General features: G+C 44.2%; 1 protein-coding gene across 1 annotated transcript in view; it reads right to left on the bottom strand.

Moving 5' to 3' along the window:
• The window catches only part of MCF2L2 (MCF.2 cell line derived transforming sequence-like 2), a 231,445-nt gene that overhangs the window by 32,944 nt on the left and 172,245 nt on the right, over positions 1-26,256 (bottom strand). The window contains exons 17-24 of the mRNA XM_070946454.1: positions 25,521-25,636; positions 24,014-24,083; positions 20,717-20,809; positions 12,781-12,873; positions 11,217-11,342; positions 9,209-9,430; positions 4,334-4,426; positions 2,292-2,370 (exon numbers count right to left, since the gene is read on the bottom strand). Of these exons, the coding sequence (XP_070802555.1) occupies positions 2,292-2,370; positions 4,334-4,426; positions 9,209-9,430; positions 11,217-11,342; positions 12,781-12,873; positions 20,717-20,809; positions 24,014-24,083; positions 25,521-25,636 (892 nt within the window). The remainder of the gene's footprint in view (positions 1-2,291; positions 2,371-4,333; positions 4,427-9,208; positions 9,431-11,216; positions 11,343-12,780; positions 12,874-20,716; positions 20,810-24,013; positions 24,084-25,520; positions 25,637-26,256) is intronic.

Below are 26,256 nucleotides of genomic sequence, written 5' to 3'. Positions count from 1 at the left end.
GGAAGCCAAAATGGGGCACAGGAGGTGGAGCGCATGTGTGTGTGTTTATGTGGGGGTGTATGCATGGGGTGCTCACATTGCATTTTGGAGATCCGGCACGCGTGCGTACATTCGCGCTCGTGCGCTTTGCGCACTCAACACCAAAAAGATTAAATCATCATTGCACTAGTATATAAACAGAGAGCAAACGCCACTCCCTTCTAACATTGGTGATACTACCTTTCATGTCCCTGTTAAGTTGCCCACCGAAGTGGTATCCATCTATCTACTCGCAGTTGCCTGCTTTCAAGCTACTGGGTCAGCAGCAGTTGAAGCGAGTGACGGCAGCTTACTCCACCACACGGCAGCACTCGGGTCTCAAATGCGAGCTTGCCGATTATCAGCCAGTGTCCTAACCACGTAAGCCACCGGGCTCCCTTAGAAACACTCCCTTTAGCATTGATGATGTTATCTAGTTTGGTAGTGAAACATCTGTAAGAAAACAACCAAGCTCGGAGAGTGTCAGGGATCCCGCAGAGAGGGATGTCTTAATGATAGGGATCCCTTGCCTATGACTTTGAAGGCTGCCTTAGCATTCATTCCCGGGGGACAAATGTAGGAGGGAAGGGCACAGAGGACCCTCTTCCCACTTTGCCACAGCTGGTACAGGATCAAGACAACAGTCAAGAGCGATGCAGAACAATCTGAGCAGCTGCAGCTTGGCTAAATATAGGTCCCAGGGGTTGCCTGGCCTCAAAAGCAAGGAGAGGAGGAAACCCTGGGGAGAGCTCAGGTTTTTATGGCGTCTTGTACTCCACACAATAGAAATATTTACAGGGAGGAGGGAAAAGTCAACGTGGCAGTATCCTGAAGTTGTATTGAGTGCACTGGAGAAGGTCATCCAAGGTGGAGGAAGCGAGGAAAAGCTGCTAGATGCGATGCTCCCACATTTGCACATATGTTTGCGCACACAGAAGCACAGCAGTAATCACATCTTGGTGGAAGTTCATGACTTTTTGCTGAAAGAAGGAAAGATTGAACTGATGATTTATGGGTCTGGGGATTAAAAAGGGTTAAAGAGGAAGGGGAAAGTTAAGATGGCAAGCCTTTGATGGAAAGAAGGGCCGAAGTGATTAATACTGTATTTTTTCTCACGTTTCTATAATATCTGAAGACTTAAAATGGACACCTAACGTTAAAAATGTCATCAACAAAGCTTATTCTAATTCTAATTCTAATTCTAATTCTAATTCTAATTCTAATTCTAATTCTTATTCTATTCTATTCTATTCTATTCTATTCTATTCTATTCTATTCTATTCTATATTTACTCTATTCTATTCCCTATTCTATTCTATTCTATTCTACTCTACTTTTTTTTTTTAAAAAAAATTTGATTTATATGCCGCCCTTCTCCGAAGACTCAGGGTGGCTTACAATGTGCTCAGCAATAGCCTTCATCCTTTTGTATATTTATACAAAGTCAGCTTATTGCCCCCACAACTGGGTCCTCAATTTACCTACCTTAGAAAGGATGGAAGGCTGAATCAACCTTGAGCCTTGGCGAGATTCGAACCCTGCAGTAATTGCAGGCAGCTGGTCTTAATAACCAGCTTAATAACAGGGTGCCTTAAACCACTGTACTACCAAGGTTCATTCTACTCTACTCTACTCTACTCTACTCTACTCTACTCTACTCTACTCTACTCTACTCTACTCTACTCTATTCCTTTTTGAATCTTTTTTGTCTTTTATACTCTAATTTTCTATACTTTGCTTGTATTAGTATGCATGTATGTTTTTATGGGTTGGTAGAAGCTATGGTTAGAAGGCATGGTTAGGAGCCCCACCTCAAGATGTATCGAAGGTAGCCCCTCACATTCTTGTTGAGTCTCCTGGTTAGACTGCTTATGTTTCCTTTACACAGGGCTGTCCTTGAATACTATCCAGAAAGATCAGCTTCACAAAATGTAGCTGCCTACTTACTTCCTGAAGGCTGGTTGCAACACTGCCATGGCACACCAGTGTTGTGAGGCCACAAGGCCAGGGGTCATTTGCCTTCTGCATCTCTCTTATATAAGGAGAGAGAGGGGTTGACCCCTCTGTGCTCCTTCTGCGGGTTCAAAGGGATGATAAAGAACACAACTGATTTGTCTATGGTTTAGGCACACTTAGTAGTTCTGGTAAACTATCTCGATGCACTCCAGTGAAGTGTGCTTGAAACATGTTTCTACAAGCTTTCAGAAAGGGAAAGAATGTGCAGTGTTGATGTGTCTCCCGGCTACGGTCCCCTTTATACGGCGTCCTCCTACCTCTGCAAGCTTCCAGTTGTCCTGTTAGGACTTTCCTGATCTCTGACACCCACGTGTTCTTCAGCTCCATAGACGCCGCCTGAAAAACAGGATACAACCGCAGTTACAATTACAGTCGCAACAGGATACTTAGCAATGGGATAGCGGCCAATATCTGCAGCTCAGGTGGAGGTTGAGGGTGGAGGCTCGTTCTCTGAGCTTGTGGGTTGGTTTCCGAATGTTTTGTTACCAGGCTAGGTACCATCTTCAGCGGAATTTAGGGAATGTCAGTGTTGATGTTCTTCTGCTTATAAGGGCTCAACCGACTCACAACCAACCCACACACACACACACCAAGCAGCACTTCATCTCCCAATGATCCTCACCTGACATGACCTCCCCATCATAAGACCCTCACCTAACGTGATCCACACTAGACCCTTACCTGATGTGACCCTCCCATCACAAGACCTACTGACCACATGAAGCCCTTATAAGCAGAAGCACACCAACAATGTGTTGTGACCCAGGCCCAAGTAAGTCGTAGGAAAATCAGTCCGTGAAAAGACAAACTTTATTCGAACAGCTGAGAATTACTTCATTCCCAGCGTCGTTCAGCTAAATTAAAGCAAATTCCTCCCAACACAGATTCCTCAGTCCTATCACAAACCTTGGTCCAATTAGGCAAACTGCCAAAGGCCTTTCTTGGCAAACGTTCAGAAGTCACAGATACAAAAATAAACGCAAGATGTAGACGAAGAAGAAGACGAAGCTACCAATGTTGTTTTCCGGCAAAGCCCAAATGCCGTTGCTGGTCTGTTTTAAGCCTTATGGGAGGGGCCAATCATCTCTTGGCCCTACTCCTGAGTTGTCCTCTTTGCTTGAGCTGCTCTTGCCTTCTGGCAGCTCTTCTCATGTGTGCATTAGGAACAGGCTCCTCCTGTTCCTCTGCCTCACTCCTATCAGTCTCTGAAGGCTCTGGAGTGCGCACCTCACTCCCCGATAGCCCTGGCCCCATCTCTGCCTCTGATGCAGAGCCCTCATCCGGGCCTTCCCCAGCCTCCAGGACTGGCCCATTTTCTTCCTCAGCCTTATCGCTGTCCGACTCCGCTGCCAGTTCCACAGGCTGCTGGCGAACCACAACACAATGACATTCCCTAAATTCCGCTGAAGATGTTACCTAGCCTCAGTGGTGGTATTCAGCCGGTTCGTCCCGGTTCGGGTGAACGAGTAGCTGAGATTGTGGGTGGGTCCGCCCACCCGTCCTGGCGTAAATACGTCATATTTAGCTCCGTTTTTGAGGCTGGGTGCATGCACGGAAGGCACACACGCGAGCAAAGCACATGCATGGAAGGCCGGGCACATGCGGGAAGGCTGGCACACGAGAAGTGTGCGTGCGTGCACGGGACGAACCGGTGGTAAGAATATGTGAACCCACCACTGCCTAGCCTGGTAATGAAATATTCAGAAACCAACTCACAAGCTTGGAGAACGAACCACCTTCCTCATACTTAGCAATTGCAAGAAATTCAGGCAGCTAAACAGTTTTGCATCTAATATGTTTTCCATTCTTTCCCTTCCTATTTATTTGGCCGTTTTTATCCTCTTGGAGATCTAAATACCTCCACCTACAGAACAGCAGAGTTGGAAGGGACCTTGTCCAATCCTTTCTTAAAGATCTCCAGTGATGGAGCTACTACAATTTCTGAAGGTAAGCTGTTCCACTGGTTAATTGTTCCCACTGTCAGGAAATTTCTCCTTAGTTCTGGAAATCTAAGCACTCTTTCCATCTTCTCCTTGAAGGGATGCTTACTGCAGAGTAACTTGTCAAAAGCTGTTCAACGAATTAGAAGTTGGAACGAACTGTGAACCAGGGCTTATTGGCTAGAAAACAAATATTAATCTTAGAAAGGGAGGAAGCCAAATCTTGTTCCTTTTTTAGTCTCTCTCTGTCCCCAAGGCTTATTTTCTCCTGTAATTCTGAATAATCAAGAATATGAATAATGTATTAGCGGGCGGTGGGGGGAAACATCTGGAAATGAAGAAAAGTGAAACTGCAATACCTGAATAATATAGACCTCTTCTCTGCCATTGTACCAGATCTCAAATTTCTTACAATCACCTTTGACATTTTCCGTAATGCCAACAGTGCTCATCTGTTCGAAAGAGAAGTTTGAATACAGAACACGATCATTGGTCATTGCAATACATTTTGTTTTTGTTTTTAAGTTCACCTTAAAAGCACATGAGCCAGTTTCCTATAGTGCTGTGATGGCGAACCTATAGCATGCATGCCACAGGTGGCACACAGAGCCATATTGGTGGTCACGTGAGCTCAGCTCCGGCACGTGCAGCTGATTTTCAGGCCATCTGGGCCCACCGGAAGTCAGGAAACAGGTTGTTTCCGGCCTCCAGAGGGCCTCTGGCGGGTGGGGAAGGCTGTTTTTGCCCTCCCCAGGTTCCTAGAAAGGCTCTGGAGCCTGGGCAGAGCAAAAAACGGGCCTACTGGGCCCACCGTGCCAAAAGTGGGGGGAGCATGGCGGGTCACACATGCATGCGCGGCGGGGCACATAGAATTATGGGTGTGGGCACACGCGCGACCCCCCTAGGCTCCCCATACTTTTGGCACGCGATGGCAAAACACTATCACTGCTATAGTGTTTAAGGTACTGACCTAGAAACCAGGAGACTGTGAGTTCTAGTCCTGCCTTAGGCATGAAAGCCAGTTGGGTGACTTAGGGCCAATAACCCAAAGGCCAGAGTGACTCTGGACCAATCACCAGGAGACTGTGAGTTCTAGTCCCGCCTTAGGCATGAAAGCCAGTTGGGTGACTTAGGGCCAATCACCCGGAGGCCCACAATGACTCTGGACCAATCACCAGGAGACTGTGAGTTCTAGTCCTGCCTTAGGCATGAAAGCCATCTTGGTGACTTTGGACCAGTCCCTTTCTTTCAACCCAATCCGCTTCACAGGGTTATTGATTTGGAGAAAAGAGGAGGAGGAAGGATATTATGTATGTTCACTACCTTGGGTTACTTATAAAGACTTTCTGGTTTTTCTTTGAAGACATTTCTCTTCTAATCCAAGAAGCTTCTTCAGCTCTGAAAAAGCACCTTTGGGACAACCTTGACCTGGATGACTGAGAATCTCCATAGACATAAGGCAGGGTGATAAATTTTAACTTTGTTTAGAGTTAAAGTTTGCCTTAGCATTAAGTCCTGGGGGCTGGGGGATATAAGTATAGCAGGGAGAAGGCACAGGGAATGTTGCTTGTTAACTACACTCACTCCTTACGTCACAGATAATACAATACACAAGCAATACAGAAGTCACAACGATGGTAAATTTCCAAGCACCTGCCAAGCAAAGTTTCAACCTTGCTCATGTTAGGAGGATACAATAAAAGGGAAGAATGTTGAATGAGAAGACTTTTGGGAGTCCCTTGGACTGCAAGGAGATCGAATTGGTCCATCCTAAAGGAAATCAACCCTGACTCTTCTTTGGAAGGACAGATCCTGAAGCTGAAGCTCAAATACTTTGGCCACCAAATGAGAAAGAAGGACTCAGTGGAAAAGACCCAGATGGTGGGAAAAATGAAAGGCAGAAGGAGAAAGGGGATGACAGAGGATGAGATGGTTAGATGGTGTCATCGATGCAATGAACAGGAATTTGGAAAACTCCGGGAGACAGTGGAGAACAGGAGGCCTGGTATACTATGGCCCATGGGGCTGTAAAGAGCCGGACATGAATTAACCACTGAACAAAATGTTGAATCCACTAAAGTGTAAGAAAGTGACATTCCTCTCAGTGTGGATTGCTTTGATTTCCACTTCATTATAGTCTACTACGGAATCCTTCTGCAGACGTTCTCTTGTTCTCTATATATCTAGAATTCAAAGCCATGATGATATAAATCGCAAACCACAAAACCTATGAAGTTTCTGTGAGAAGAGACTCACGTGGGGGTTAAAAAGAATGTTTGGTAGCAATACAAATGCAATAAAGAGGCAATTAGATTAAAACTAGAATGTGATGGGAGTGTCGAGGATAATCCCACCTTTAAAAAAAAAGGATGAAAAGTGAAGAGTGAAGTGTGTTTATTCCGGATTCTATTTGAAGTGTAATCTGGCAGCTATCTGCTCTTGGCCAGAGTAGTATTACATCCAACTCCATCTTCTCTTGTCCTTCCTAATTCCTTCAATGTTTCTTCATAGATCTGACTTTTTAGTTCCCTGGTCAGCTTCACTGCCATTCTCTGAAGCTCTTCCTCTTTGCCTGAATCCATCTTAAAGTGTGGTGCTAGCAATGGACATAATTCTGAAGGAGGGAAATCTGATCAGTTAAATGGAATCATGACTTCCCAACATTTGGAAAATATGTTCTGTTGACGAAGCCTTAAGTTAAATTTTCTTTCTTTCTTTCTTTCTTTCTTTCTTTCTTTCTTTCTTTCTTTCTTTCTTTCTTTCTTTCTTTCTTTCTTTCTTTCTTTCTTTCCTTCCTTCCTTCCTTCCTTCCTTCCTTCCTTTTCTTTTTGAAATGGCATCACATTTCTGACTCATATTCAGATTGCTATTCCAAGATCTTTTTTACATATAATATTGCCAAACTATGCTGTATCCAGAGGTGGGCTGCCGCCGGTTCGCGCGAATCGGTAGTTCCGACCAGCGGCTGGGTCCGCCCACCTGCCTTGGCGCTATCCCGTCCTATATAATCACCATTTTTTCGATGCCACGCACATGGGTGGAAGGCGCGCGCACACACATTTTCAGTTCTGGGCAAACCAATTATTACAGTATGTGATGCCCACCTCTGGCTGTATCTGCATAACTTAGTTTTTGTCTGTAATAAATGTTATTCTATTATTTTCAGCTTGCGTTTCTAAGGTATTCACGCTCAATTCATATTTGTCTTTTAGTGTTTTAAGTTTTGAATCCGTCTGCAATTTTATTTCAAGGGTTATCATCAAGCCATACATCCTGTATCAGTGCATTTTTTTTTCTATTTATAAATGAGCTTGTCTTTCATAATGTTTGGATAAACTCGTTTTTATGTTTGGCATAAAGCTTTTTCCTCTTGACACAGAAACTGTTTCACAAGGGCAATAGTTGAATTTTCCGTTGTTATGATTCTTTTGAACCTGGCTTGAAAAGATCTATCCTTGACTTCGGTTGACAAATGAACTCTTGAAATTCTAGAATAAGTAAAGAAACTGCTGAATTGTTTTGTCCTTGGAAAGGAATAGAATGAGGCTGTATCTTTATTTGCCAATTGATTCATCAAGTTTGCCAAGAAAAAACATTTTCAAGTTTGTTTTTTTGATAGTTCAATTGATGACTGTAAATAATCTTATTGTATATACAACGCTCATCAATGGATATAGGGAAACTCAACAGCAATAGTAATAGCAACAGCACTTAGACTTATATACTGCTTCATTGTGCTTTACAGCCTTGTCTAAGGGGTTTATAGAGTCAGCATATTTCCCCCAATAATCTGGGTCTTCATTTTACCGACCTCCGAAGGATGAATGGCTGAGTCAACCTTGAGCTGATCAAGACCAAAGGAATCGAACTCTGTCAGCATAATTAGCTGTGCCTCTAAGAAAACAAGATTTTTTAAAGCCGAAATGTCTATGGAGATTCTCAATCATCCATGTCATGGTTGTCCCAAAGGTGCTTTTTCAAGAGGCAACTGGACTTTCAGCTCTGAGCTGAAGAAGCTTCTTGGATGAAAAGTGAAACGACTTCAAAGAAAAACCAAAAAGTTCAGTTGCCTCTTGAAAATTGGATTAAGAGGGAAACCTAACACTAGAATTTACTTCCTTGTTTTCAGAATGAGTCATCAGAATTAACCAAGGAGATGGAAAGCCTCGGATGGAATTTTTCAATTTTGCCCAGGTAGTTTAGGGTTATAAGGGATCGTGCTGGAAATCTAGAGAATTTAATTTGAATATGATTTCTTTTAATTGCCTGATGCAAGAGTTTTTAATGCCGTTAATTTGATGGGCGTATTCCATCTTTTCAAAATACAAATCCTCCCCAGGCAACCTTCCTCTAGTAGTCTATTTGCACTAGCAAATAGTATTTTATCAGTAGATAAAACAAATATTATGAAGGCCAACGAAATCTCCAAGGCTCCCTTTTCTACAACATGAAAGCTTTCCCACCTGCAACTCTTTACAAGGAAAGAGCCAGTGTTACGTTCGTTTCAATGTGTGGCTTTGTTACTTTGATATATTTGTTGATTTAAAGGGGTTCTGTGGGGTCCTTGGTGCTCTTTAAACTTGGTGGCTTTCTTGCAGACATTTCACTACCAAACTAGGAAGCATCATCAGTGCTACAAGGGAGCGGGAGTGGGTTTTGCTCTTAATTTTTATATATGTCAAAGTATGAATATTCATAGACTGGAATAGGCAACAGATCAGCCTATGGGCACTGTTTGGAGACTGAAACATAGTATTTGTTGTATGGGGCCTAAGAGACAGTTTGGAGCCTGGGCGTGGCTTAACTATAAACTTGAGGGCACTAGCTTCTCCCTCCTCCATTTTGCCTTCTCCATTTTGTGCTTCCATTTTGTGCTTCCATTTTGTGCTGTGTTTCTCTTCTCTACAACGTGGAAAAACTTACAAGGCTATTGTAAGCCTGATGTGTTGTTATATATATAAAGACATTTTGAATCCTGCTGAATTATCTGATTGTGTGTGCTGCAACAAACTCTGACAATATACTAATGGTTTCCCCTGTCAGTTTTGGTGGTCCCTTAATTAGGCTGTTGTCTGTGGTTAGCTTGTTTATCTGTGTTGGTACTTTCTTGATTTGGGCACCGTTTACTTACTAATTAACGCTGACTAGTGTTAATTTCTGCTCATACAGGTGTTGATGTTGGTTTGTCCTCTGATTTTAAACTTCTCTCCCTTCCACCGTAAGAAATGATTTACCTTCAGGGAATTTTTAAAGCTGTAGGAAGGAGACTTCTCGTGACCGTCTGTGTTTTCTTCCCGTTTCTTGCAAAAAAGTAGGCTTTTTGCATATAAGAAGAGATGCCTCTGCATTGGCTTGAACCTGGCCAAATCTTTCACTTTGTTGTGTCCTTTCTTGTGGTCGGTCCAGATATTAAAAGAGCCCTGAAGGAGCAATTTACCCAGCTCGGCCACATCTCCCTAGAGGAAGAGAGAAACAGGACAGGAGAAAAACAAGAATAAAGCAAGGTTTTAATCAGTGGTGAAATCTAAAATTTGTTACTACCGGTTCTGTGGGTGTGGCTTGGTGGGAGGGGGGTAATATGACTGAGTGGGCGTGGCCAATTTTTTTTTTAACTTTTAAAAAAAGTTTCAACCTCTTTCAGCGAAGAGGTTGTTAAAAAATGCTTTCAAAAGGCTCTGATGATCCCAGCTGAGTTGCCTGATCGGCAGAGGCTTTTTTAAAAAGCCTCTGCCAATCAGGCAACTCAGCTGGGATCGTCAGAGGCATTTAAAAGAAAAAAACCCTTTTTTTCTTTTAAATGCCTCTGACGATCCCAGCTGAGTTGCCTGATCGCAGAGTCTCTGCCAATCAGACAACTCAGCTGGGATCGTCAGAGGCATTTAAAAGAAAAAAAGGGTTTTTTTCTTTTAAAAGCCTTTGACGATCCCAGGTGAGCCGCACAATCATCAGAGGCTTTTTAAAAAAAAACTTTTAAAAGCATTTTTTGGCCGAAGAGGTTATAGAAAAAATGCTTTTAAAAGTAAAAAAAAAAAAAGCTGCCTCAAGGTTATCTGGCTGGGAGAAGAAGGCAGTTGCATACCAATCTATGCTTGAACTAAAAACATCTTGCTTGGACATGATTGATCATGGGATGGGGTCAGCGATGGGAGGCAGGTAAGTTAGGGATTTTGGTGCATAATTCTCAGTTCTGGCTATGCATTACTACAATACACTTGACTTCTAATAAAATTATATCGTTCTGAATAAATGGAGCCAAGAATTGTTTCTATTTAGAAATTTAAGCACTGCTAGGTTTGACATTATTTTACCATTATTCTTTTTTTTTTTGCTCATAAATCTACTTTTCCTGGGAAAAGACAGTCCAAGACTGTCTTTCAGAACGTGGCACCTTCTAGATATTGTCTGAAATTCTCAGAATCAGAGCTCCAAGATACTTGGAGAGAACCTGGTTAAGGAAAACTTAAAATAAAATATCTTTATTTTAAGGAAGACAAGAAGATTTCAAAACTCTCCATTGTTTGAAAAATCAAGAGTTCAGCAACATACATTATCACAATGTTTCTCAAGCTTAGGCCCTTTAAGATATATGGATTTTAACTCCCAGAATTCCCCAGCCAGCATTTGGAATTCTGGGAGTTGGAGTCCACACATCTTAAAGCTGCTGCTAAAGTTGAGAAACACTGCTTTATTATTATTATTATTATTATTATTATTATTATTATTATTATTATTAGTTAATCTTTAGTGAGATTCACAGCCTTTGAGGCTGGTTAATAGCTCAGCAGCTCGAGTCCTAACCAAGGACCTAGGAACTGTTAAGGTATTGTCGGAGGATGTAAGCTGTTCCGAGTAAGGTGGTTTTTTGTAGAGTCAAAATGTTCAAGCCCGGCAAATTTAGAATTTCTAAATAGCGGGGTAGCCCTTTGGGTATTGCTCCAAGGGCTCCAATTACAATCGGGACAACACACGATTTCTTTTTCCACAGTCGCTCAACTTCAATTTGCAAGTCCCGGTACTTTGTGATTTTTTTCTTGCTGCTTATCTTCAACCCGTGCATCACCAGGTATTGCGATGTCAATGAATAATAATAATAATAATAATAATAATAATAATAATAATAATAATAATAATAATTTAAATTAATAATTAAAAAAAACTTCTTATTATTATTATTATTATTATTATTATTATTATTATTATTATTATTATTATTATTATTATTATTATTTCGGCAAGGCCTACCTCATAGCCTGTAATTGCTATTTGGTGCATGGAATCGTTCGCCGACTTGATGATATCAAGGACAGTTGCGAGAGCTTCTTCAAGTTCAGCAGTGCCTTCGGAATTCTTGCTGCATTTTAACATTTCCTGGTTGTAAAGGGAATTTAAAAAAAGCAAAGGTCACATCACAAGGCCTTAAAATGCTCCAGAATGTTGACATCCTTACATAGAAGGGAAAAAAATTTTTTTTTGTCAACGAAAGGAAAGAAAACAATGTTATATACAAGTTTATTTAATATCATTCAAAAATACAGGAACTCCTCAACTTACAACCACAACGGAGCCTGCTCATTATAGGTGTTGCGAAGGTTGTAAAGCAGATGATCACATGACCAGACCTGATTTTACACCATTTTTTGCATCAATTGTTAAACCCATTGTTTGCTATGGGATGTTTTTACCAAAACCATATGTAAACACCCAGTGGTGAAATCCATTTTTTTTTACTACCGGTTCTGTGGGCGTGGCTTGGTGGGCGTGGCAGGGGAAGGATACTGCAAAATCTCCATTCCCTCCCCACTCCTGGGGGAAGGAGATTGCAAAATCCCCATTCCCACCCCACTCTGGAGCCAGCCAGAGGTGGTATTTGCTGGTTCTTCAAACTACTCAAAATTTCCGCTACTGGTTCTCCAGAACCTGTCAGAACCTGCTGGATTTCACCCCTGTAAACACCACAATTTGTCTGAAATGGTATAGGGCAGGGGTGTCAAACCGGATCCTGCCCGTAGAGTGTTTAGATCTGGCCTGTGGGGCTGCCCTGGAAACAGCGAATGACTGGCCCGCGGTGCCTCTGACAGCAAAAACAGAGCTTGGGAGCTCTGTTTTCGGCTGCGATGGCCTCCTGTAGCCCTCTGCCAGTGAAAACAGCCGAGGAGGCCCACCTGAACTCCATTTTTGCTGGCAGAGGGCTGCAGGACATCGAGCTGGCCATGCCCACCTCGACCACTCCCCCTGGCCACATCCACTACCCCCCCACCAGCTCAAACACAACCCTGATGTGGCCCTCAATGAAATCGAGTTTGACACGCTTGGTATAGGGTTTCCTGCTTGAGCAGGGGATTGGATTAGAAGACCTCCAAGGTCCCTTCCAACACCATTATTCTGTTTCTGTTTCAATCATTTGTTTTGTTTTCACTCCACGCTCAGCATCAACCTTGGTAGTACAGGGGTTTAAGGCACCCTGTTATTAAAGCTGGTTATTAAGACCAGCTGCCTGCAATTACTGCAGGGTTCGAATCTCGCCAAGGCTCAAGGTTGACTCAGCCTTCCATCCTTTCTAAGGTAGGTGAAATGAGGACCCAGTTTGTGGGGGCAATAAGCTGACTTTGTATAAATATACAAAAGGATGAAGGCTATTGCTGAGCACATTGTAAGCCGCCCTGAGTCTCCGGAGAAGGGCGGCATATAAATCAAATTATTAAAAAAAAAAAACATGCTTTTAGAATGGACTGAATAGTCACCCTCTTGTGCAATTAAATACTGCAAAAATACGGTACTTTTATTAGCAGATGAACCGTTCTCTTACCTTCAGAAGCAACTGATATTTGGTAATTCTCTGGACCGGCTTTAAAAGATAAGCATCAAGGGAGAGTTTATGATCTAATTTCCTCTGACACTCCTGCAAAAAAATGTAAGAAAAAAAAAAGAGAGAATGAGGTGCTTCTGGTCTAACAAGGTATACTAAGAACTAAATGTTAGAAACCGGATCTAGCCCAATAACTCAAAGACATAGCCCAATTCTTTTCAGTAGTTTTATTGTTGGTCTGTTGGTACTGGAGGTCACTGACCTTGTACCTTTCTCTTTCAGGTATACATCTGGAATCATCTGTGGAACATGTGGTTGGCCCTTTTGTACCCAGGAGGAGGGGTCAAGAGGTAAGGAGTGGTTACAGGGATTATGGGATATGTGGTTAGTTAACCCTTGAAGGACCGGGTGGTCAGGGAGAAGTAATAGTTAGGCATTTATCATGACAAAACCCCCTCTAAATGCCTAACTGGATACCAGGGGTAATGTATGCGCACATACAGGAAATACACAAGTACAGACATGAATTACAAGCAAACACGCATTTTTGACATTAGGTAAGCATGTTGTTTATGTGGTAGGGGTTTAGTGAGAATATCTGCTGTTTGCTCCTCTGTGTCACAGTGTACTGCTCTAATGAATCCTATCTCTGAAAACTGCCTGACGTGTTTGTATTTAATGTCAATGTGTCTAGAACGCTGACCTATGGCATCGGCCCTAGAGATCTCTATTGCTGCTTTGTTGTCTTCGTGGATAACTATTGGATATGAGGGTTCAGCCCAGATGTCGCAGAGCAGGTCATCGAACCATACTAAATTGTTTGCGGCCTTTGATAGGCAAACAAATTCTGCTTCCGTGGTTGATGTGGCCACCAGTTTTTGCTTTCCAGTGTACCAATGGATGGGGCAATTGTTGAGTAGTAGCACGTAGCCAGAGGTGCTTTTTCTGCATCCTATGTCCCCAGCCCAGTCAGCGTCAGCATAGCAGGTTAGCTTTGGTTTCTCGGATGTTTCTGGTTCTAGGCAGAGTAGGGCATCCGCGCTGAATTTTAAGTATCTGAGTAGTCTTTTGATGGCGTTCCAGTGTATTAACGTGGGCTTGCTTACATGCCTGGACAGTAGATTGACGGCTAAGGCGATGTCGGGCCTGGTCCAGTTGGATATGTATAGCAGTGACCCTATCGTTGATCTATACAGTTTGTTGTCTGTGAAGGGTTCAGATTCCTCATACATGGTCTTCAGGAACTCAGGCTGCATGGGGGTCTCGCTGGGTTTTGCTTCGGACATGTTGCATTTGGACAGCAGCTCGATGATCTTTTCTCTCTGGGAGAGGCGGAAGCCCTTGTTGGTTTTTATCACTTGGACCCCTAGGTACCTGTCAATCTTCCCGAGTGACTTTAGGGAGAAGTGGCTACCCAGGTCGGTGGCGAACTTGTCACATCTGTCCTTGTGTTTGCTGATGTACAAGATGTCGTCCACGTAAACGAGCACACCCTCGAATGTGTTGTTTTCTCTCCTCGTAAAGAAACATTTGTCGGCTGAGGTGGCCTCGAAGCCCATGGATCTGAGGGCCTTGGCCAGGCAGTCATACCACCTTTTGCCTGACTGCTTGAGCCCGTACAGGCTTTTGTTCAGCAGCCAGGTTTGGTCCTCGCCTTTGTTGTATCCAGGCGGCGCCTTGACGTATATTTCTTTGTCCAACTCGGCGTGCAGGTACGCTGTTTGCACGTCGAACTGGAAGACCTCCAAGCCTAGGATGGTGGCTATCACCAGGGCGCTTTTGACGCTCTCCGCCCTGACGGTTGGCGAGTAGGTGTCTGTATAGTCTTCGGGGTATCTTTGGGCGAAACCCTGCGCGACTAATCTTGCCTTGTATAGGACCTTGTTGTCCTCTAATGTCTTGACCCTGAACACCCATTTGGTTCCTATTGGTTTTTTGTCCCCTGGAACTTGGGCAGGTGAGTATACCTGGAGGTTCCTTAGGCTTTCTGTTGTATAGCATCTCGTATGGTGTCTTATTGATAGAGCTTGACCACAGTCTATTCAGGGTGTAATTGGCGTAGTGTAATGCCTCTGACCAGAAATGCTGCCCCATCTCAGCATCCTCCAGGGCGCATCTCATCATGGTTTGCAACACCCCGTTTTTTCTCTCTGAGACTCCATTTTGGAAGGGGGAGAAAGGTGAAGAGGTGTAATGCGCTATGCCCTGCTCCCTCAGCCACCTTGTGAACTCTTTGGCCATGAACTCTGAGCCCCTATCGGTCATTATCTGCCTTATTCTCATGTTGTGTTGCATGTCTACTCTCCTGTGGAATTCTTTAAACCTTTGGAACACTTCATTTTTGTGTCTCAGGGAGTAGACATACCCGTACCTGGTGTAGTCATCTACAATCGTGAGGAAGAACCGCTTCCTATGTCCTACAGAGGGTTTCATTGGCCCTACCAAGTCCATATGCACCAATTGGAAGGGGTATTCCGTGGTTCGTTTGGATCCCCTGGGGATGGCCTTAACCTTGATCTTAGAACGCTTACAAACTGAACACTCCAAGTAGTTTTCGCAGTTCTTTACTTTGAGACCCTCGGTACATTCCGTCATTTTCTTTACAATGGGGAAGCTTATGTGTCCCAGTCTCCTGTGGAGGAGATGGGCGCAGTTATCATGCAGTGGCTTGCCGATAGATACGGACTTGCTTGTCTCCTCATGGCTACTTCCTGCCTCCTGCTGCACCCCCTCTGTTTCTGGATACTTATCTATCCTGTGGTTTGTGCTGGTATCAATGCCTTCTTCCTCTCTTGCATTGGGTGTGAAGTAGGGGAGTCCCTCGTGTATGGTTACCTTTCCTATCTCTTTCCCCTGCTTGATCAAGTGTGCCTTTCCATCTTTAAACTTTATTTCTATATTTGTGTCTCGTGTTAGCCTCGTGATGGCTAGCACATTGTGGGGAATCTCTGGTATGTACAGTACCTCCTTTAAGTCCCCTAGCTGTGTGATGTGTACGTTTCCTTTCCCCACTACTCTGACCTTGCTTTGGTTTGCCACCTTTATCTCTGAGTCTATTTTTGTGAGTGAGTCTAGCAGCTCTGGGTTACAGGTAGTGTGACTTGTGGCCCCTGAATCTAGAAGCCATGAGTTTCTCTCTATCTTGTGTTTGTCATCTGGGTCATCGTGCCTGATCCCGTACATGGAGCCAGAGCTACTCTCCCTGGAGTGGTCTCTGCGCTCGTGGTGTTTCTTGGGGTTGGGTGACCATCCTCGCCCCCTTTCCTTTGGGTACCTGCGTTCAGGTGACCTTCCCCCTCTACTGTCGTGCTGCCCCCTATCCCTATGGTTCCTGGGGCAATCCTTTTTTAAGTGGTTCCTCGATCCACAAGCATAACATTCTGAGGTATCCCTGGCCCTATCCTGGAAATCCACCCTCTTTGTGGGTCTGGGGTCCCCTTTGGCTAGTTGGCGTTCCCTCCTCAGGGTGTCCTCTGCAACAAGCTGACTGGTCAGTGAGCCTAGTGTGAGGTATTGCATGTTGAGGCTATTTAGTTGGGTCATGAATATGTCCCAGCTGCTATCAAGAGAGTTTATGATTATGCTTATCATGCTCTCTTCAGTGATGATTTCCCCCCTCTGCATGAGTTCTGTCCTTGCAGCATTCATCTTTAAGATGTGCTCACTCATGGGGACCCCTGCCTTATGCTTGGTGGAGTGGAACTCCCTGGATAGTCTAGTGGTGGTGGCTCTGCTTTGGCTATAAAACAGGTTACATAATTTTTGCATAATATCATAAACAGTTAGATTGTCCTCAATAGATGGATACATAGCGGATGGAATGGAGGTTAACATGATGCAAAATGCCCTGTGATGAATGCAGTCAATTTCCAGTGACCAGGGCTTTTGGGGAGGTTTGTTAGCTAGGAACAGTGCATTCTCTCTCATGAGAGCAACTCTTAATTGTTGGCTCCACTCTATAATATTACCCCCATCTAACTGCAGTTTTGGCAAATTGGCATAATTTGCCCCAGAAATGTTAGTAAGGTTACTTACTGGGGGGAGCTGTCCATGGTCCAAGTTGTGATTAAATTCACAATAAGGCTTTGGGATGTCTGTGGCCATTCTGTACTTGCTTGGATCTATGTAACTTGCTTCTCTTATTACAGGCAGGTACTGGGCATGCGCGAAGCTCATTCCGCGCTGGAGTCCATCGGGTGAGGTTCCTGTTGCTGGAGCTCCCAGGCCTAGGCCTAGGCCCGTCGGTGGGAGGCTGGACCCGCCTCCGGTGGGTCCGAAGATCCCTCCCTGAGGTGGACACCACTGCTGGATGGCCGGATCCCCGGCGAAGAAGGGCAGAAGGTGAGGGGGCGACGCGGTCGTAAGTCGAGGACTTTCGCGGGTCGGCGGCGCGGCAGCAGCGGAGGTCGTAGGTTGAGGACTTCCTGCTCCCGGCGGTTCGGCGGCAATGGCGGCGGCGGCGGCTGATCCTCCCTCGTGGTCGCTGGTCCCTGGTCGCGTGGACTGGCCTGATGGGTGTCGTGGCGTTGGTGAGTAGCCGGTCCTTCTCTTCTGCCTCGGGCCTCGCGTTGTCGGTGTAGCGGGTGGTGAGTTCGAGTCCTGCGGTTGACTTTTCCTGCAGGCGGGCGGTCTTTTGTGCCGGTTGCTGGTGCGCGCGGAGTTTTTTGTGGGCTGTGCCTCGGTTGCCTGGTCTCTGTTGGTTGTCCTGGCCTTCTTGTGCCCCCCGGGATTTTTCTTCGATTTATTGAGTGCCGCGGGAGGCTCGAAAGCAGAGCCTAGGGCAGCGGTGATGGTCTCGATTGCCTTTTGCAACTCGAGATCGGTGGGCGTTTTTCTTTTTGTTATTGCGATCTCTTCGTGGTCGCTTTCAGAGTTGGGCTCTTCGTAGTCACTTTCTGAGTCTCCCTCGTCTGTTTCGGGGTTCGGGCATTTTCGCGCCAAGGGATTCAAATCCTGGCTTCCCATTGGCTGGTGCTCGTCCCAAGATGGCCGCCGGGAAGGGGGCGCGGAGATGGATTCTGCCGGCTCAGGGTCATCGGGTTGGGGTGGCTTACCCTTTTTTGCTGGCTTTTCTTTCTCTGTGGTCTTTGGGGCCTCGATCGCTGCTTCTTGTTGCTCGAAGAGGCTTTGAAGGTCCGCGATGAGGTTTTCTTTGTTGCTGTTTCCCTCCATCAGTTTCAGGATGGAGAGTTTGAATTTATTCATTTTCTGTGCTGTTTCTTCTTCCGGGGCGATGATTTCCTTGGATGGCCCCTCTTCATCTGATTGTGAGTCCAGGCTGGAGTCCTGTTCGCTTCCAGCTTCTGTCTCCTCCATGGCTGTGGCTTCGGTTGCAAGCTTCTCAGCCATCTTCTTGGTAAGAGCTCTGGTCTGTGCTCTGTTTGCTTCTTCAGGATAGGTGTTGGGTTCAGTCATTGTCTGGAGTTATGGGCAACCGACCTCTGCTACCATTTTGTTAGAAACCGGATCTAGCCCAATAACTCAAAGACATAGCCCAATTCTTTTCAGTAGTTTTATTGTTGGTCTGTTGGTACTGGAGGTCACTGACCTTGTACCTTTCTCTTTCAGGTATACATCTGGAATCATCTGTGGAACATGTGGTTGGCCCTTTTGTACCCAGGAGGAGGGGTCAAGAGGTAAGGAGTGGTTACAGGGATTATGGGATATGTGGTTAGTTAACCCTTGAAGGACCGGGTGGTCAGGGAGAAGTAATAGTTAGGCATTTATCATGACACTAAATTACAAATGCAACTTTTTAAAAAAAGCTAAAAATCTTTTTTGCTTTTATAAGCTCAATGTCTTGGCTAGCCCATGGCCAATTATAAAAAAGGGGGTTATGTCTTACAAAAAAAATATATTTGCATGTCTTAGGGCAGGGGTCAAAGCCATTTGGACCCATTTCCCACAGAAAAGAAAACATCGGGAGCTACAAAACCTGGGTGGGTGTGGCCAACTCGATGTCACTCACTCCCACCCGGTCACATGACACACACCTCAGCCACCTCTATCCAGGTTTTGTGGCTCCCAATGTTTTCTGTGGGAAACAGGTATCTCTCTCTCTGCGTCTCTTTCTCTGCCTCTCTCTCTCTCAGGCTAGGCAAGGAGTGCCTGGAAGGGGAGGGCGAAGGGTGGGGCCAGCCAGTAGTGGGTTCAGCCAATAAAGAGCCACAGCAGGGGGACAAAAGAGCCACATGCGGCTCTGGAGCCACGGGTTGCTGACACCCATCTTAGGGAGATTAGATGGTATAAGGAAATAAACAGCACACTGTCCAAAGGTTTTTTTCAGAAGGCAACTGGACTTTGTTGTTTTTTCTTGAAGACGTTTCGCTTCATATCCAAGAAGCATCCTCAGTTCTGACTGAACGCTGGAGAATTAGAGAGCCAATGAACCATCATCTGCAAAGTGCTAACAACCAGATGACTGCAAAGGATTAAAAAAAAAATCCTTCCGTTCCCCAGCATTCAGTCAGAACCGAGGATGCTTCTTGGATGAGAAGCAAAATATCTTCAAGAAAAAACAAAGTCCAGTTGACAAATAGCACACTGGTACAAAAAAAAAAAAAAATACATTTACTGTATGTGTAATACGAGAGCCAATTTTAGTAGTTAAAGGTAATCAAACTAGAACCAGGCAAGAGCGAATCATTTTTGAAAAGGCTGCCAAGAAAACTGCAGAGGTTTGTCCAGGCAGTCACCAGAAGTTTAGATTGAGTTTCTACAAAAAAGAAAAGTATATAGCAGTTCATCTTTGTGATCTGCCCGTTTCAGCACGGTAAACGGCCAATTGCTATGCCTTTCCTGCAAAGAGATCTGGATGCTAACTTGCAAAGATCATTCATTTTGCTGACACACAAACTACCTTTGTTCCCAATTTCTAGAACTCCCATTGTTCCGGCCACAGACATGTATAGTGTGTTTGCCAGAGGATAGTTCAGGCAGCTACTGGACGGTCTTGGTGTCATTAGCGATTCAATCTCTCATGAACTAAGGCAAATATACGTGTCCCAGGATAATGTTGCAAGATCCAATGTTGGTCGGTCACTGGGACCACAGTTTTAGTCTTCCGATTTAGTCTTCCGAGTCTTTTGGACTCGTGCTGGAGCCCATCCTCAGGGAACTTCTCTCTACCAGAATGTACTGTATATATTCGAGTACAAGCCAAGTTTTTCAGCACATTTTTTATGCTGAAAAAAGTCCCCCTCGGCTTATACTTGAGTGAGGAAAAAATGGAGATACAGATGATGAGGAAGAATCCAATTTTGAAGGATTTTAACTCTTGTGTTTTAGCTTGGTTGCTGATTGAGCTAAGGTTTTAAAGGTTGTACTTTTAAAGTTATTGTTGATACCATATTGTTTTTGTTGAGCCTCTTTTCCACTTACAGAGCTAGTTTACTGTTTTTCTTTGAAATAAATATTCAAAAACATTTAACTTACTAATGCCTCAATTAATGTAATTTTATTGGTATCTATTTTTATTTTGAAATTTACCAGTAGCTGCTGCATTTCCCACCCTAGGCTTATACTCGAGTCAATAAGTTTTCCTAGTTTTTTGTGGTAAAATTAGGTGCCTCGGCTTATATTCGGGTCAACTTATACTTGAGTATATACGGGTAATAATATTCTCGTAAAGAGTAAGGGAGGTCACCTTGTTATAAATATGCAGGAACCATAATATAAGTAACGGGAGCTTAAACGTTATTGGACTCCTGGAAAATAAGATAATATTCAGAAGCAACTCAGTCAAGTATCTAGAATAGGATAACAGAGTTGGAAGGGACCTTGGAGGTCTTCTAGTCCAACCCCCTGCTCAGGCAGGAAAGGCAGAATTAAGAAACACTGATTTAGGCCAACCCCTTGCCTGGTGTGGGATCTTCTAACACACTTCTAAGACCTGAGAACAATGGTCTCTCAAGTTGGTTTGTTTTATTGAGCCTACCTGAAAAAAAAGGCTGTCTCCACACTGCCTCCAAAGAGCTTCTGACTTTGGCTTGTTTTGGCAATATTTTTCATAGATCTGGAGATCTTCTTTCTGCAATACAAAGGACATCAGTGTTGAATCACGTCAATCAACATACCCAAAGGAGAAGCTTTCTCCCCAAATAAATTTTGTAACTTTGCATCATGCTTATTGCAGATTTCATATTTTAAGAGCAAGCTTAGCTTTAGGTTTATGGGCAGGGGTGGGATTCAAAAATTTTAGCAACCGGTTCTCTGTCTGGTTGCTGGATGGCTTTCCTCGAGTCTGTGGGAGGGTGAAAATGGCCTCCCCCGGGCTCCGGAGGCCGTGTGGAGGCTGGAAACGGGCTCATTTCCAGACTTCCGGGAGGCCCGTTTTTCACCCTCCCAGAGCCTTCGTGCTAGCGCTGCACTTACCTGGCATCTAAAATAGGCCGCGTGGAGACTCCTGGGAGGGGCGGGGTGTGAGGGGCCAGTCAATCCTTGCAACTACTGGTTTGGTGAACCAGATATAAAATTAGCATCTAATTCGCCCGGACTAGTCCGAACCGGCTGAATCCCACCTTGCTTATGTGTCATGCTAAAATCAGGACTTTTTAAAGCCATTAAGAAGCCAAAACCAAACAATGTAATCTGAGGAACGTGCATTTTTTTCCACAACTTCTATGATATTTAGGTACCAGATCTGGAGTTTCAATGAAACACTCCCAGTCTCCAAAATAGCTAAGAGTTTATCCCTGCCTGCTCTAGTGATTTAAGTGCATTTTCACATCTTCTAAAGCCCTTATGCTTGGTGCTTGGTTGGCTCAACTCCCAAAAGCACAGCTTCAAAATCCACTTGACTCGACCGTCTTTGTCCATTCATGGTACCCCGGATAGGTTTGAATTGTCCCACGGGTTGATGGAAGTGAAGCCAATGTCATGAGCTGAGCAGATCACAATGAAGTGTTAATACCACTTTATAATGCCTTGATATGACCACGCTTGGAATACTGCATCCAGTTTGGGTTGCCATGAAATAAAAAGATATGGAGACTCTAGAAAGAGTGCAGAGAAGAGCAACAAAGAGGGTTAGGGAACTGGAGGATAAAACACGTGAAGAAGGGTTGCAAGAATTGAATATGTCTAGTTTAATGAAATGAAGGACTAGGGATAACATGATGGCAGTCTTCCAATATCTAAAGGGCTGCCACAAAAAAGAGGGGGGTCAACTTATTCTCCAAAGCACTTAAACACAGGACAAGAAGCAATGGATGGACATTAACCAAGGAGAGAACAAATCTAGAACTAAGGAGAAACTTCCCGACAGTCAGAACAATTAATCAGTGGAACGACTTTCCTCCAGAAGTTGTGAGTGCTCCATGACTGGAGGTTTTTAAGAATAGACTGGACAACCATTTGTCTGAAATGGTAGAGGGTCTCCTGCCTGAGCAGGGGGTTGGACTAGAAGACCTCCAAGGTCCCTTCCAACAACCTTCATGAAATGTTTCAGAAACAAATCCAAAACACAAAAGAAAAACGAACACCTAGTTTCAGTCCAAGCTCGGTTGATCTTGCTGAGTAGCAAATAGAACATTTTCTTATTCCAGATCATCACTTCTGGTTGTGGGAAATAGTAAGGTATCAGTTACACCATTGGTCACATCAGACCGACCTTTAGGAATGCACAACTCAGAAACTGATGTAGCTGAACGTACACAGGAAAGGGTGAAATGATAAATTGACAGGAAACTTTTGTAGTTTGTGCAAAGCTTAACCACAGTAGCTTATAGAAAAAGGTATACAGAGTAGGAGCATTATCTGGTAACCTTATTTTCTTAGGTTTGTACAAATAATTGACAGGAAGTTCTAGCCAAAGTAACCAAAGCTAGACTTGTGGTCAAAAGGTGTTACAGTAGACAAAGGTTCATCAGAGGGCTATGCTAAAAAAGGGAATGAATAAATAAATAAGGGGAAGGGGCGCTTAAAACATGGTAGTGGGAGGTGTAAACAGGGATGGAGATTCATGTGGGGCTATTAGGCATCTCACATAGGTTGTAAACCTTGTAATACCCAGCCACCGGGGAGGCAAGGGAGTGCTGGAAGAAATATCCATCTGTTGTGGTCTGCCAGCAGTCTGCAGAGCTGGCAGCGGAGTCGGACAGTGAGGAGGCTGGGGAGGACAATGGGCCAGTCCTAGAGTCAGGGGAAGGCCCGGATGAGGGCTCTGCATCAGAGGCAGAGATGGGGCCAGGGCCATCTGGGAGCAATGTGCGGACTCCAGAGGCTGACAGCAGACAGAGGAACAGGAGGAGCCTGTTCCTAGTCCACGCATGAGAAGAGCTGCCAGAAGGCAAGAGCAGCTGAAGCAAAAAGGACGACTCAGGAGTAAGGCCCAGAGATGATTGGCCCCTCCCAGAAGGCTTAAAAGAGCAGCAATGTCTTTTGGGAAGCAACGTTGCTACATTTGTTCCTTGCCACAGTCTCTTGCTTCTGAACTTTTGTCAAGAAAAGCCTTTGGCAGGGTGCCAAAGAAGACAAAGGTTGGTGATAAGGCCAAAGGACTGTTTATGAAGAACCATCTGGTTCAGTTCCAAGAGGGGAGAAAGACACCGGAAACATAGAGGCTAATTGGAAAGATGGTTTATTGATGAAAAGGACCACATGGGTCTGAGTTCCTGGTGCAGCTGACCACATGGAGCTTCCTGTTTACCGACCTCAGAAGGATGGAAGGCTGAGTCAACCTTGAGCCTGGTGAGATTCGAACTGCCAAATTGCAGGCCGTCGGCAGAAGTAGCCTGTACTACACTGCATGCTAATCACTGCACCACCAATTATGATTGCAAGATATTGCAAATGGTTGTAAATGCAGCCCAAATGTTAAGCTCCCATGACTTTGGGGATGGCCCAAACATTGAGGTCGTTTTAATCTGGGTTGTAAGTCCCATTTTTCTGGGTGCATCATAAATTTGAACGGTCACTAAGCAATCGGTCGTAAATCAAGGACTACTTGTTTTTGTTTCTCAAGTTGTGCAGTAAGAAAAGGCATGGGGGGGGAAGAGAATGAAAGATGGAAATGGAAAGATGTGGGGCAATGAAAAACTCTAGCATTGTCCTGCCAACTAACTGGAAGAAAAAAAATGTGATTTTTTTAATGTCTTTGGTTATTTGTTAACTGCCCAAGCAAGTTTTTTAACCTCACATGACATCTCATTTGGCTGCCCGCTGAAAGCCCAAAAGGAAGGAGTCAGAACACCGTCAAGAAACCAGATTAAAAGAAACACTGCGATTCACTTACTCTTTTTAAAAAGCACCGACCCAAAAGCTCAGGTTTTTCTATGCAGTTTTCCAGCTCTTTGAGGAAGATTCTGGAATGGAACACAAAATGAAAGCAAAAGTTTAAAAGTGGCTTTTCAGGTGAGGTTTTCTCCTGAATTTAAGCTACAAGGTCTCCTAGCAAGTAAGATTAACAGAGGTCTGCGGAGTATAATTTCAATAATTTTTGTTACTACTGGTTCTGTGGGCGTGGCTTGGTGGTGGTGGGTAATGTGACTGGGTGGGTGTGGTCAACTTTTTTTTTTTTTTACTTTTAAAAGCATTTTTTCTACAACCTTAAGAGGTTGCAGAAAAAAAATGCTTTTAGAAGCTTCTGACGATCAGTCAAGTCAGCTGGGATCGCCAGAGGCTTTTAAAGGCATTTTTTTTACTACAACCTCTTCGGCCGAAGGGGTTGCAGAAAAAAATGCTTTGAAAAGCCTCTGACGATCCCAACTGAGCTGCGCAGTCATCAGAGGCTTTTTTTAAAAAAACTTTTAAAAGCATTTTAAAATAGAAAAAATGCTTTTAAAAGTAAAAAAATCAGCCTCTGATGATCGCGCGGCTCAGCTGGACATGTGGGGAGGGCACAGGGATTTTTGCTACCGGTTCTCCGAACCACCCGCCACCATCGCTACCGGATCGAGCGATCTGGTCCGAACCAGGAGCATTTCACCTCCGGTACATTGTTGGCAGCAGGCCCAGAAATTTAGTCGTGGATGTGCACATTGGTTGTAAAATGATGTATTATTTTATGTTTTATTCAATTGTAAAGGAAAACACAGCTTGTCTGGACCTCTCACAAAAATTATCTGGCGAAATTTAGTTCCGTGCAAAAAAGCTTTGTTGAATGACCCTTACGTCTATATGGTAGCAGAAGGGAACCTAAGAACTGAAGTTTGAAAGTCATAATGACCGTATGTAATAGATGTTACGTACAATCCACGTGAGCTTTAAAATATCCAGATATATTATTTCCTTATATTAAAAATATTGCAGGTGGCCAGTTGTTGCAGTCCAGTCAGTGTAGTTATTTAGGACTGATGTTTTATGGCAGGGGTGTCAAACTCAGAGCCCGGGGGTCAGATTCGGCCTGCGGGGTGCTTAGATCTGACGCACGGGCCACCCTGGAAACATAAAGGACCAGCCTGTGGTACCTCTGTCAGTGAAAACGGAGCTTGGGAGGGCCGCACATGGCCTTCCTGAGCTCTGTTTTTGCTGGCAGAGGGTTGCAGGAGGCTGTTGCAGCCAAAAATGGAGCTTGGGAGCCCGTTTTTGCTGGCAGAGTGCTCGGGCAACCATAGGTGCCCCCACATGAGTGACATCGAGCTCGCCATGCCCACCCTGGCCACACACACACATCCGAGGTCAAACACAACCCTGATGCGGCCCTCAATGAGATCGAGTTTGACACCCCTGTTTTATGGCCTCTAGAAGACATGTCCTTCAAAGAAACACTTTACAGCTGTATTCGGAGTCCCACCACAAACCTGTTGTGAAATTCACAGATTTCTGAGAGGTTTCCAAAAAGAACTTCTTTCTTGTTCAAAACTACAGCTGGGATCAAGTGAATTAAATCAGGGTTGTCCATTTCTGATGCATAGCCCTATTTAAGAGAAAGAAAGAGAACAGTGAGAGGGGAACAAAACTATGAATAATGAGTAAAATATCAGAAGCAGAGAAATATCTTCTTCCCGCCCCTTCAGTCAGTTTTTCTATTCTAAGATTGCTTAAGAAATGTTAAATCTGGACCTTCCTTTTGAACTCAAAATAGATAAATTCTGCACCAACACAATCCAGATTTTGCAACTCAAAGATGTGAATTCCACCACCTCTACTCATTTCATAATATAAAGAAATTTCCCTGGTTTTCTCATTTTTCATCGTGTATTCCCTATCAACCTACTGGCTTTGAATTCCAGACATTTGCCTAGGTCAGTCTTTCTTAACGTCAGCAATTTTCAGATGTGTGGACTTCAGCTCCCAGAATTCAGTCATTTAATCTAGGGCACCAGAAGCGTCGATTCCATAAATAAATACATTTATTTAACACGTTTGTTTTAAAGTTCTGAAGCAGAGGTTCTCCTAACCACATAGGGGCAGTTTGGGATTTGAACTTTTGCAAAAGCAAAGAATCATGTAATAGATGAGAGGATAAATGCATGAAAATTGAGGTGCCACTTTTAAAAAGCAAGTATGTAGGTCCACATACTTTCACGAATAAAA

Source organism: Pituophis catenifer, unplaced genomic scaffold, assembly GCF_029215685.1.
Source record: "Pituophis catenifer annectens isolate HBS135680 unplaced genomic scaffold, rPitCat1.0.hap2 SCAF_6, whole genome shotgun sequence".
In the NCBI taxonomy this organism is placed as follows: Eukaryota; Metazoa; Chordata; class Lepidosauria; order Squamata; family Colubridae; genus Pituophis; species Pituophis catenifer.
This window is presented reverse-complemented; position numbering and strand designations above follow the sequence as displayed.